This window comes from Xiphophorus hellerii, chromosome 7 (genome assembly GCF_003331165.1).
Source record: "Xiphophorus hellerii strain 12219 chromosome 7, Xiphophorus_hellerii-4.1, whole genome shotgun sequence".
In the NCBI taxonomy this organism is placed as follows: domain Eukaryota; kingdom Metazoa; phylum Chordata; class Actinopteri; order Cyprinodontiformes; family Poeciliidae; genus Xiphophorus; species Xiphophorus hellerii.
The window spans coordinates 14724221-14737240 of record NC_045678.1 but is presented as its reverse complement, the minus strand read 5'-3'; the positions used below and the strand labels follow the sequence as shown (position 1 = coordinate 14737240).

The following is a 13020-nucleotide window of genomic DNA, read 5'->3' as shown; positions in this document are numbered from 1 at the left end:
GTCACAAAAAAGTTATTTTGGTTAATAAGCTGGCTGTTTCATAGAGTGCGGCAAACAACCACATTAATGGAAAGTTAAGTGGAAGAATAAAGTGTGGCTGAAAAATGTGGACAACAACAGAAATATCCTCCCACAGGGATGTGAGCCAGTGATAAGAGCATCTTACTCCTGGATTTGGATTTCAAGATTTCAGAGGAAGGACTGACGGGTACAGAATTCAAGTTGCTTGAGGTTCACTGGGAAGTTTCCACAGTTCAGCCATGTCATCTGCTGGTAATAGTCTGCTGTGTTTCATCAAGACACAAAGTCAATGCAACCGTCTACTTGGATATTAAGTTGTACGATTATACCGCTAAGCATCACACATGAATGATTTTCCTTATCTTCCTAATCATATATTGTATAATGGTAAGATAAACATAGGTTCTCCTCCTTCAGCGTTCTTTGTTACGGTTCCACTTGTTTGAACTGTTCATTCATTCCTCTGACAGTTTTATGAACAAAATCAGAAGTTGAGCAATCTCCAGATTTACAAACAGTATTTTGTCTTGTTTTTCCCATTTTGAAGAATACCACTAGTTGAAGCCAACTAGTAATTCTCAAGTGCAATACAGGTTAAAAATACGCAATGTTGTGTGGCTGAAAATAACATAACACGAACACACGATGTCACGCAGACATACAAACGTGAGACCCACAAAGCAGGTGTAAACAGTTCAGTGCAATACTGTAAATGAAACAGACCAAAAGCACTTTTCTATAATGGCTGTATTTACCTATTTCTTAAAAAGACATCCAATTTTCTCCTGGAGCTCAGCAGTATGAACGATGGATTAAAAAAAGGTGCGCACCATTACTCATCCGAGGAGAAAAAAATAAGGCGACGTAGATTACATAAAATATCAAATGATGTCTCAGACAAACAATATCTGGGATGCTTCAGATCCAAAAGCTAAATGACTCACTTTGATTATGTTACTTATAACAACGCTGGAGTTGTTTAGCTACCAAAATAAAGTACTATGGAATAGAGTTAAATCCTATAATCTCAGGAAACTACATTTAATATTTACACTGTTGCTCTCTTAAGCTGGTTGTAGCTGATGACGTGTTCTGGTTGCACTAGGAGGGTATACTCCTTAACAACCTGCCGTTTACGCTAAAACTCCACCTTCCTCTCTTCATCTCCACTCCCACCCGTGTCATCCACCGGCGCACTGTTAAGGAATGGACCCGTTATCAAAAAGCTCCAAACTAACTCCGCCCCTTCCACTCTTTCGTCCAATCAGTCTCCTATGCTTGGCCGGAAGTTTTGAGCGAAACGTACGCGGGAAATTGTTAATATTTTTGCTGCAGAACGACAGAGGAGGTAAAGTACACACTTATTATTAAAAGTAATATTAGTTAGTTAGCTAATGAGGAAAAAAGTCGAGTTTATCTATGTCACAATATGCTTGAGGACATCTAATAACATTAGATAAACACGGTAATGTATGTGGCGACTCGCTTTTGAGTGAAATGCCTAAATAACCCGCTCAGCTTGGTGCTAACATTAAGAGCTAATCCTAGCATTCGGTTGAAGTATCTAGTAACAGTTTCAAATATATATTTTTTTGGCGTAATTGATAACATAGGGTCCACCTTTGCTGTTTTTGGAAGCGCTATTTATTTGCACTAGATTCAAAGTCATTTAAACTCTCTTGTGTATAAGCTAGTGTTGAATGTATTTCCTCTAGAAAGGGGTTAAAAATGAAGGTGGTGACTTGTGAGATTGCCTGGCACAACAAGGAGCCGGTGTACAGTCTAGACTTCCAGCACAACACAGAGGGACGTTTTCATCGACTGGCCACAGCTGGAGTGGACACCACAGTCAGGGTGAGTGGAGAGGAAACATCCGCTGAAGTTACAATTTAATACTTGATTAAAAAGCAGGGGTCAAAACCTCTTCTGTTTAAAAGAACGGTAAGATACATTTTAAGTGGCATCCAGAAGCTGACAGTACCAGTGATAGACACTTTTTTCTTATGCCTGCCACTCATCTGTAATCATGATGGTTCAACATGGTGCCCAGACTCATAATGCGCTGATGATGCACTGTGCCGTCCAAAAGTATGCACACCCCTTTAAGTTTTTGTCATTACAACTATAACAAAAAAAATTAAAGGTATTTTGAGTGCATATGGGAGGATCTGTCTCTGCTACATGGTTAAAAGGCAGTAAAATATATTAAAAATGAGTAATATTGTGACTGTTCTTCAGTTATGAAACACCACTCCCTGGAGTGAACTAACAAAATAAAGAAGATGGGTTTAAGCAATTTTGCTGAATAATTATAAATTCAGAGATTTGAGCCAAAGTGGCATTTAGTCTGATAGCATCTGCAAAATTCAGAAAAACATTGGATTTTATTATTTTGCAGGTATTTTTATGAGTTTGTCTAAATGTTGTGCTTTCTTTCTTCTTCGTGTCTGCTCTTGCTAATAGCTTTCCTTCTTTCCAACCTCCAAAAGCCAAAGAAAATTGTCTCTTGTAGCGTCCAGCACACTGCGTCTATCTTATAACTCCTAATTATTTCCCTGCATTGCATCAACTTTCAAAGTGGAAAGCTCTGAACGTTCATGACGAATTCGCCTCATTTTCCCCAATTGTTTACGCAGCTGTGGCGGGTGGAGCAAGGTCCAGACGGGAAGGCCGTGGTGGAGTTTTTGTCTAACCTGGCCAGACACAGCAAGGCGGTCAATGTGGTTCGCTTTAGCCCTAATGGAGAGCTGCTCGCTTCAGGGGGAGACGGTAAGTCCCGCAAAATAAAGTTCTCTTTATTTCTGTGTCACTACTTTTGTTTCAGTACTACATTTAAAACAGAGACATGTCTTTGTCTTGGTTTTTTCTTGCATACAGATGCAGCTATTCTTCTGTGGAAGCTCAACGACTCCAAGGAGCCGGAACAGGCCACTGTGTTTCAGGATGAAGAAGATGCTCAGCTCAACAAAGAGAGCTGGTCTGTGGTCAAAACACTCAGGTACATAAGAACAGAAAGTGGACCTGTCTGCTATATAAAGATGCACATGGTTTTGTTATTGTCTTCTAAAAATATATTTTTCTTGATGTCTGATATGTAATAATTTTATCTGGCTTCAAACACTCACTGCTGTGGCTTAACTAGGACAGCTTCACATTTACATCTTCCAGCTGTGCAGACTGCAGCGCTGACCGATGATGATGAAGCTGCCTATCTGTTGATTGACTGCACCTTTTTTTTTTTTGCCCTATTTGTGACGCTTCATGACATTTTAAACCTTGTTCTAATAACAAATTAATGCTAATAATTGTATCAAAGCTTGATTTAAACCAACTGTGTTTGATCAAAACTTTCCCAAATTATCTATTGAAACTGTAACACTTTCTGTCTCGTGTTTGGCCCCCAGAGGACATTTAGAGGACGTGTATGACATCTGCTGGACGCGAGACGGAAACTTCATGATTTCTGGATCTGTTGACAACACTGCTATTATGTGGGACATCAGCAAAGGTGTGCAGCCTCAGCTGTGCATGGTGCAAATATTTAAACGAGCCACATCAGTGATGCACATTGATGATTTTTTTTTTTTTCTGATTTTGTGTCCAGGACAAAAGTTGTGTATGTTGAATGACCACAAGAGCTACGTGCAGGGGGTGACCTGGGATCCACAGGGGCAATATGTCGCCACGCTCAGCTGTGACAGGTAGAACAGGAAGTAATGTTTTTAAGACAATTCAGTGCACATGTGTTCAGTAATAATATGGAAACAACCAGACTGATTTTATGTAAGTAATGGATTACTCTTTCTTATTTTCTTTTTGTGTGTCAGAGTGATGCGTGTGTACAGCACTCACACAAAGAAGAAGGCCTTCTGTATCAGCAAAATGAGCTCTGGGCCTCTTGCTGATGGAGAGGTTTGTAAAATGTAGCTTTTGTACTTCTCTTTCTTTCAGGTCATAAAATGCACATTTTTCACTCTGTCATGAGTTTTTGTCCTTTTTTCTAAATAATTCGACTATAAATATCAGTCGGGCTCCTTCACTTTGTATTGAATTCTGGGAAAATGTGGAAATAGCCTTTAGCATTTTTCAGGTATGAGAAAAAGAAAATGGGTTCAGGGAAATTTTTATTTTCAGTTATGTTAGCTAAAGATTGAGAAGCATAATTAAACGATTCTTTCATCAATTCATATTGGATTTAGATTCTTTATCTTTGAATTTCTGCATGTTAAATAGAATTTTTATCAAACTCTGAATGGTTTGGTTTTACTGAACCTTATGCAAACCCATTTCTGCTTTTGGAGATACCGTTTCTGTTTAACTTCAGATTGAATTTGAATTAGTTGTTTAAAAATAAACAAATGCGTTTTATAAGTTCCCCTTTTTAAAAGTTATAAGAGAGATCCCAAAGTTAAATCCTTAAATTAAAATTAGCTGATGTTCAAACATCTCTTTTGTGTGTGGCTTTGAAATTCTTGTTTTCTTGTCAGACATAGCACTGGAAGTCTTAAATATTTTATCTGCATTTGGAGAAACTGCATTAAAGAATATTTTTATATATGCAGATGGTAATTTGGTCGATTCAGTTGATAAGGCTTGGATGTTTGGAGATCTTTGTGAGTTTAGTCTGAAAAAGTGTTGAAAAGGAAAATGTGCATTGCTAAATTACACTATCTGTAATCTCCCCTGTGTGTCACTTTGCAGGTGAAGCAGTACAGAATGTTTCACGACGACAGTATGAGGTCCTTCTTTCGTCGTCTTTCCTTTACACCGGATGGGTCGTTCCTTCTTGCTCCAGGTACATTTACTGCATTCACCAAATTAAATCTTACTTTGCTAATTGTATTTACGGGGGGTAGAATATTTGATGACCTACTGGTTTTATAGATTAAATAACTTCCAAACTAAAGTCTCTATATTTTTTGTGGTTCCTTCATTTTAATGTAGAAAAGCTGAATAACAAACAAATCGAGGGGAGAAAAATATTGTATTAAACTTAAAAATTTTATTACATGTCAGTGAGTGACAGTGTGTAAAACATAACTGACCATTTGACATAGAAACATTTACTAACAAGCACAGTGCCGTTTTCATTTTGATTGCTAGTTGTCTAGTAGGTTTTTTTGTTCATTCTTTTTATTAAAAAACTTTGCTAATTTGAAAAATTTCTTGTCAGCTCCAAGCTGAAAGGCTTCCTCTAAAGATTTTCTGGGCTTTTTATGAGCCACCACCTGTTTATTCCTTAACAGTACAAAGTGGCAGAAAAAAATAGAAAATGTGGGATGCATTATAACTGGAAACTTGAGTCAGTACTTTATACAATCAAGTTTTGCTGCAGTTGAAGCTGCAGGTCTTTGTATTTTGTCTCTGTCTGCTTTGTGCAAAAAAAAAAACACAAAAAAAACTACTAACATTTCTGTCCACTATCCATGCAAATTTCCACAAGATAAATCAGATTGTCTGTGAACATAAACACGCTAAAGCAAATTTAACAATTACTAACAAAGTACTGTAGATGTTCACTACCAAACTAGAGGCATCAATTTACATTCACCTTACATAGTGGAGGATTTCAAGATTAAATTCGAGTTTACAGCTCGTGATCAAATGTCGCTATCTTCCTTCTGTGTCTAACCCTGTCGCTCTTTTCCACTCAAATAACAGCTGGATGTGTCGAGGTGGGAGAAAACATCATAAATACCACTTACATTTTCTCCAGGAAAAGCCTAAAGAGGTAAAGCTTGTTTTAAGTTTTATTCATTTCATGCTATTAAACATCTTATAAGTGATGTTCACATTTGTTCTCGACTGTCAGGCCGATCGCCCACCTGCCTTGTCCGTCTAAAGCCACCCTGGCTGTGCGATGCTGTCCGGTCTACTTTGAACTCAGGACCAAAAAGGGAGAAGGTGAGAGCCATTAATTAAGAAACACTTTCTGTGTTCATTCTTCTTCTGCGTGTTTGTTGACATTTCTGCCTTACAGACGGATCTCCCCAGGCTTTCTCCAACCTCTTCCAGCTGCCGTACCGCATGGTGTTTGCCGTGGCCTCCGAGGACTCCGTCTTCCTGTACGACACTCAGCAGAGCCTTCCCTTTGGCCTGGTGTCCAACATCCACTACCACACACTCAGTGACCTCACATGGTAAACCTGGGCTTGAGTTGGGTTGAGTTTGTGTGTGTTTCTAGATGCTTCACAGTCTGCCGGTGTGTGACCAGAGGGCTTTTTCTGGTTCTGACAGACAGGAAAAGTTGGAACATGCCCCGACTGAGCTGACTTTTATTCTGCGTGCAGACACTTCATGTTTGTCAGTCGTACTTGGATGTAAAGAGATTATTTTAGTGATGTCACTGGAGGAACTTTTTATTTGACAGTTTTCTTCCCAAACCAGTTTGAGACGTTTCCAGTTGTGCTGTTTGCTTGTGGACAGATCACTCATCGTATTTGCACACACACACACCCCGACACAAAGAAGCACTAAAGGTGTATTTAGTTTTCATGCACTTTTTCTGGAATTTTGCTAAAAAGGTCACACTGTAAGTCGGCAGTTTTATTTTTCTTACCTTAAAGGACCAAAACATTTATTTCTACCTTAAATAAAAATCTCAAAACATTTTCCTACAAAGCTATCCTGACATCAACCCATCTGTCCATCCATTGCTCCTTCTGACCTTTTATGCTTCCATCGATTTATGGATCCATCTATCTCTCTACTCCTAGTGTTTCCATGTTGCTGTCATTTTGTCTTATAACCCATCAGCCCATCCTTTCTGCCTGAAACACAGTAGGTTTCTTTTGTAGTTTTAATATTTAAACCACTGCTGAACAATCAGCTCTATGTCATGGTGAACTTCTCCATTTTAACAATAGGCCGTAATGGGAAGGGTAATGTGAGTTTATTAACACAGCTGGGTGAATTTGGCTTCAGTGTAAAGAGCTTTGGGTGATCGCTATGACTGGAACAGTGCTGTATAAATTCAGAATATTTACAAAAACTGAAATGCTGAAATAATGACTGCATGTCTGACTTGCAAAGATTAAAATAAAAAAGGAGAAAAGCCATAAACCTGAAAGTCAAAATAAAGCTCTTTCTGTAATTATACTGTTGGAAATTATTTAAATAAACACATCAGATAAAATGCATGTAAAACAAAAATTTTAATGGATTAACACGATAATAAATTTGATTGGTGTCTTTTTATCGGCTTCATTCACATTAATGCTTTTGTGCACCTTGAATGTAGAATAAAAACTAGACAAAGTGTGAATGTAAAGCCATTGATTGATTACACAGTTTCTTCTTCATGTTTTACATTCCATCGACATGTCTGTACGATTTCCTGTTTAGGTCTAGTGATGGTTCCTTCCTGGCCGTGTCGTCAACAGACGGCTACTGCTCCTTCCTGTCCTTCTCTCCTGGGGAGCTGGGCACTCCGCTCAAGGAGCCTCCCGTCTTGGAAATCTTTGTCCCAAACAGCGGCGTCGAGAAAAAAGGGAAGAAATCATCAGCGAGCAAAAACTCCTCTCCGGTTTCCCAGCCGTCAAGCTCCACCCCAAACCCGGCATCCCAAACCAGCAGTGGTAAAAAAGACTCCCCGTGTCCCACCCCAACGGACGAAAAGAAGACCACCCCGAAACCCAGATCGACGCCTCAGCCGCGCAGGATCACCCTTAACACGCTGGAGGGCTGGGGGAAGCCCACTACTCCCAAACCTTCGACTCCCTCATCAAGTCAGACTCCGTCATCTGGAAGCACGAGCGCTCCCTCGACTCCCCAGCCCTCCGTCACTCCCCTCACACCGACCAGCTCCTCCAGGAACCAGCCCCGCCACACACCTCTCACTCCCTCCACATCAAAGGTTCTCAACACTGCTGGGTCCACGACCCCTAAAGGTCCGACCACCCCAAAAGGACCCACCCCAAGGTAAACATAGGAGGAGAAATGAGACGTAAACACTTTTTACTTATTTTTATATTTATTCTACAGTAAGCATTGGGGCTGCAGCTAACAATTATTTTAGTAATTCGTTATTCCATTGATCATTCTGATTTAAAAAATGGGCATATTCTGCAGATTTTTCATTTAACTATTTAATAGTTCTTTATACAATATTAGAAACACATTAAAAGATGCAAAGTAACAGATAATTCAATTCCTTTTAAATCCGGTAAACATTTTAGTGTCTGAAATACATTAAAAGCATTTCTTTAGTGAACACTTGATCATTTGTAGCAAAGCGTGCATCTTCAACTAAAAAATACATCAACGCATAAAAAACCCGTCCCTTTCTGCTCCCCTGAACATCAATACAGTGCAGAGCCAATCTGGTGACTATATTTGGATTAATATCTGGATTGCAAAATGTGCTTACTAGGAGTTTTGTGTCACAGAATTTGCATAGTTTTAGTTTTAGTAAAAACTAAAACTATGAGGAGTTCTGGGTAGATTTATAAACAGAGAAATACTTTTTTTTTAATTCTAAATGCAATTTTTAAATATTTGTTTTCACAGATGTGGATTAATTATGGCTCTGAATGTGTTTTTCTTTTTGAAAATGCCTTCGTTTGAATCTGTATACTCCAGTTAACAATTACTAAATTAGTTGGTGATTATTTCAATAATCAGTTCATCACAAATAGTCCAATTAATTGTTTTAGACCTAGGGGACATGAATGTGTGCATTGTTACCCTATCACAAGACAGCTATTGGATTAAAAATAATATAAGTATATTAAAATTTATAATTAGTTTACTCATATTAAAGACTGGCTTTTTCTTTATCGTGCTGCTGCAAAAATAGATGATTTTTATTTTCAGTCTTCTTACACATCAAGACAGAGTGCCAGTATTTGTGAAAGGCAACGCGAATTATTCTTATTTTTTAACAAAACCTTAATTTTCAAGTCAAATTCCCAGGTTTGGAGTTTTTAACTATTTCAACAATCAGAACAAAAATATTCTGATTGTTGTTTCAATAGTTAAAAATTGTTGAAAATTTTAATTATTTCAACAATCAGAACAACAATAATATTATCCCTGTGTAGCAGGTTCAGTGTTGGTAATTTAAATACATTTATAGTGTTTGTTTATTTGTTAGCATCTAAAAAAGACAAAAACGGCCCTGCTGATTCTGTACTTGGATGTTGACTAAACTTCTGTTGAGCTCAATATTCAAGTTATTTGAATCTTTTAAGTAAGAAACAAGTGTTTCTATAGCAACTCCACAAATTGCCTTAAAACACTAGAAGGCAATGAAACGTCTGTGGATCAAGCTGCCATGTAAAAGATGAAGAGTATACATAGGAGAATGAAAACTCGGTTTGAACGTTTGAGTTAATTTCTTAGAACAAGTGGAAGTTACTAAATGGAGGAATGTTTTGTCGAGTCATTTTTATCTAATGTTTACTTTTTGCCTACCATGCATTGAAAGCTTTATTGAGCTGAAGAGCTCTGGATACTTAAAGGGCAGCTGGTCCCGTCACATGACCACCGGTGATAATTTATGGGGTTTTGACTGGGAAATACTGCTTCCACTGCCTGCTTCTGCTGATGTTTCAAGAGTTAAACTCAGAATCTATGAGCTCTACAAAGAGCTGGGGATCACCATAAACTCTTCTGTTATCCACCTTTTTTCAATGAGTGATGAATCATTTAAATAAGAAACAAGTGTTTCTATAGCATGTGCTTCTAAGCAATTTTTAAGGGAAAGCTGGGATGCAGCATTTTGATGTTTCTTTCACTTCACGCGTGCTTCGTCCTGGCAGTGCAAACAAAGCCCCGTCTGGTACGGGGGATTGGTTGGACCCCCACTGACTGTGGCTCATAGGCGATTGCTGCAAATGCTTTCCTGTTCTACTTTAACAACATGCTAAATAAATGATGGATACCATGTCTGTTACAGCAAAGCGACATTCTTAATTGATGCTTTGGAGTTTGTGTAGTTTGATAGTCTCTTTATTTTTGGTCTCCCTGCTTGTTTATAGGAGAGTGTCTTTGACTCCCCTTGGATCTCGGCCTCCAGCTGTCAGCTCACTGTTCAGCAACGCTGCAGCCGCAGAGAAGGCCAAACACGGTTGGTTTCTCCACCTTTTTCAGCTTAGAGTTTAAGAGTGTTGTCTTAGTCTTCCATCCTCAATAACGGCTTCTAAAAATTTTTCAAAATTTTGTCTTGAGAATCTGCAAACCCTCCTTAATGTTACGTTTAAACTTTCCACACACCAGTGGGAGGCTTTCTCGAGCCTAGGTAATGGAAACACAAACACTTGTCTCTTTTTCATGTGATGTGTCACTGGGTCAGAGTTGTTATAGTTAAATAGTGGTAAAATAACTAACACCTTCATTTAAAAGGCTTTCGTTTCTTAAAGTAACCAGCCAAATGCTTCTGAAAATTAAATCAATTCACCTTGGTTATAGTGTAGTTGTAATATGGTACTTATTGCTTTACTTTGTTGCAAATCATTAATAAATAAGACCAAATCCACCCTCTCAAAAAAATACAGCTTTTAGTGAAACATTCCTCTGGCAACATCAAATAATGCAACTCTTTTTCTTGTTTACAATTTTTGACATATTTTTAATGAAGTTTCTTTGTATTCTGTATGGCTCCTCCAAACATTTGAGTTAAACGGTGCAAAGTGTTCAGGAAAATCTGACAATAAAATGCGTGGAAGCAGTTTGTGACTACGACCAAGTCAGACTGAAATGACCGGACTTCAATGTTTCCGAGTTATATTATTGTAAAACCCCTCAAGTCTGGATCCATGCACCACTAACATGAGGATTTTTGTAAAATCCCTCAATAGACACCCATACTTTATTACCCATTGGTATGGTTAATATACATTTGTTTGTGATTAACTTCCACATTTATGCTACATACAATGCTGATCATGCAGCATTAATGGCACAATTGTGTGGCTTTTTAAAAAAAATTTTTTAACATTCTTATATCTCCTCCAAAGACTGCACAGAAACAGGCTATAAAGTCTATCCTCTCGTCGTTAATCCTTGTCTTTGTGTTTCTCCAGAGCGTCCATCTCCCCCCTCCGATCCAGTTTGCCAACCTCCAGAATCCAAACGGACCAAGACCAGTAACACCCCAGTAAAAACCAGAACATGTAAGGATTAGCATTCACTGCCTGGAGTGTGGTAGTGCTTAAAGGAAACATCAGGAATAAAAGAACTATATGAAGCTCCTCAAAGCAACATCTTTGTGTTTGTCCAGCTATAAACTGCATGACATTCTGGTCAAAGAGTTGTTTTTTGTTTTTTTACTGTATTTAGTATCTTAAACAGAGAATGTTTTATTTCCCTTTCCTAATGACGCTCTGAAGCTGTTATGAGGAGAGAAAAATAGTAAAACAAGATAAATCTGAGCTGCAGTGCTTGAAGAAGACGAGAAGAGCACTTTGAGGTTTGGTAGTTTGAAGTTTAACTCTGTAACCTTTTGAAAACTGAAGCAACAGTTAACATCTTGAATTGAAAATGTCAAATTGTTAATAAAAGACTTCAAGTAGTTTGGTCCAAGGTGTCTTAAATACACACAGTCCTTACTTAAAATGTTTGGGTAGTCCTCATTTATCTTTTAATGATTAAATATAATTACACTGATTTGTAGATGCCTTATTAAAGCCTTTTGAAACCCACTTTATAAGAACCTGTTAGCTTTCAATGGTGCTAAGGTGCATGTATATTAACATGCATAAGTTAAAATATCAAATAGTTTAAATTAATAACATGGATGGTGATAAAAAACCTGAATTGTATTCAAATTATTAAAGCTTTGTTGCTTTATTGAGCAATAAAGCTTTAATAATTTGAAGCTTTTTCTAACTTCAAATTATTGAAGTTAGTTTTCTAACTGAGGTGCAGAGTACAAAAGGGAAGACAGAATAGAAACATTTTATCCCACAGTTGGCACAACAGCAGCTTTGACATATGTATGTTCATACAAAAGTTTAAAAAGTATAAAACCAAGATTAATATAATAACATACTGTGCAATAAGGACAAGATTACAGCTTAAAAATACTGTGCAGTTACCAGAAGTGGCACACTCTAATCCAAATGTGCAAGTATGTAGGAACCTGAGAGAAAAAAGATTTGACCAGTTGGGCTTTTGGTTTCATACAGTTGAAACCAGAAGTTTATATACACTGAATAAAAAGACAGAGACACTTGTAAACTTTGTATTTTGAAGATGCCCATAAATAAATCCCCTAACATATTCTTTCTTTATTGTGACAGTTATCAAACAGGAAGAATTTTGGTAATTCTAATTTACCTAAAGCAAAAGTAGATTGGTCTGATTTAACTTCAAGTTAAATCAGACATGTTTTCCTCTTTTTCCAAAGAGAGAAAAAAAACTGTATGTAATCTTTTAAGATAAGATAAGATTTATTTGTCATTGTCATCAACAGATTACAACGAGATTGAGATCGAGATTTTGGTTCCAACTGTACGTGTTCATGTTTTTCCAGATCTTGTTTTTTGATTATTCTTAAAGCAGACTGATATAATGCAATGGTGAGCTCCAGTGTTGGTCATTGAAGAGGTGCCTTCGGTAGAACAATGCAGCATTTGCACATTTGAAGTTAAATGAATCAAAACATATTAAGTTTAACATTTGGCTAATAAGCACCGCACTAAAAAAAAGAAAAAAATTTCAAGCACATCGATCTTTGCTTGATCAGGAACTCTCGAAGGAGAACTCCCACCAGGACCAGTATGGCCTACAGTGAACCAGTAATAGGTGCTGGTAGCTACTTTTGCAACCTTCAACTATCCCTGTCATTGAGACACGAATCTGAAAATTCCATAAAACCCAAATTAAGTAATCAGGTTCCAACATAAAAGAAAGACAAACTTCTTAGGATTTACAAACTGATATGCTTGGTTGCCAAGCTACCTTATTACTGAGTGTGAGAAAGGTTTAATAGTTTAATATTTACTCAAGCTATGGTTTGTATGTAAGTCAGCCATATTAGATTTTACATGTTTCATA

General features: G+C 37.6%; 1 protein-coding gene across 1 annotated transcript; it reads left to right on the top strand.

Annotated features, from left to right (window-relative positions):
- The first annotated feature begins 1303 nt into the window (after positions 1-1303).
- chaf1b (chromatin assembly factor 1, subunit B) lies at positions 1304-11533 on the top strand. Its single transcript, XM_032568847.1, has 14 exons — positions 1304-1369; positions 1737-1875; positions 2658-2790; positions 2899-3019; positions 3426-3529; positions 3626-3722; positions 3849-3933; positions 4723-4816; positions 5683-5752; positions 5834-5925; positions 6002-6161; positions 7366-7941; positions 10002-10090; positions 11046-11533. The coding sequence occupies exons 2-14, from the start codon at positions 1750-1752 to the stop codon at positions 11144-11146; spliced, it is 1848 nt and encodes a 615-aa protein (XP_032424738.1). The 5' UTR covers positions 1304-1369; positions 1737-1749; the 3' UTR covers positions 11147-11533.
- Positions 11534-13020: the final 1487 nt, after the last annotated feature.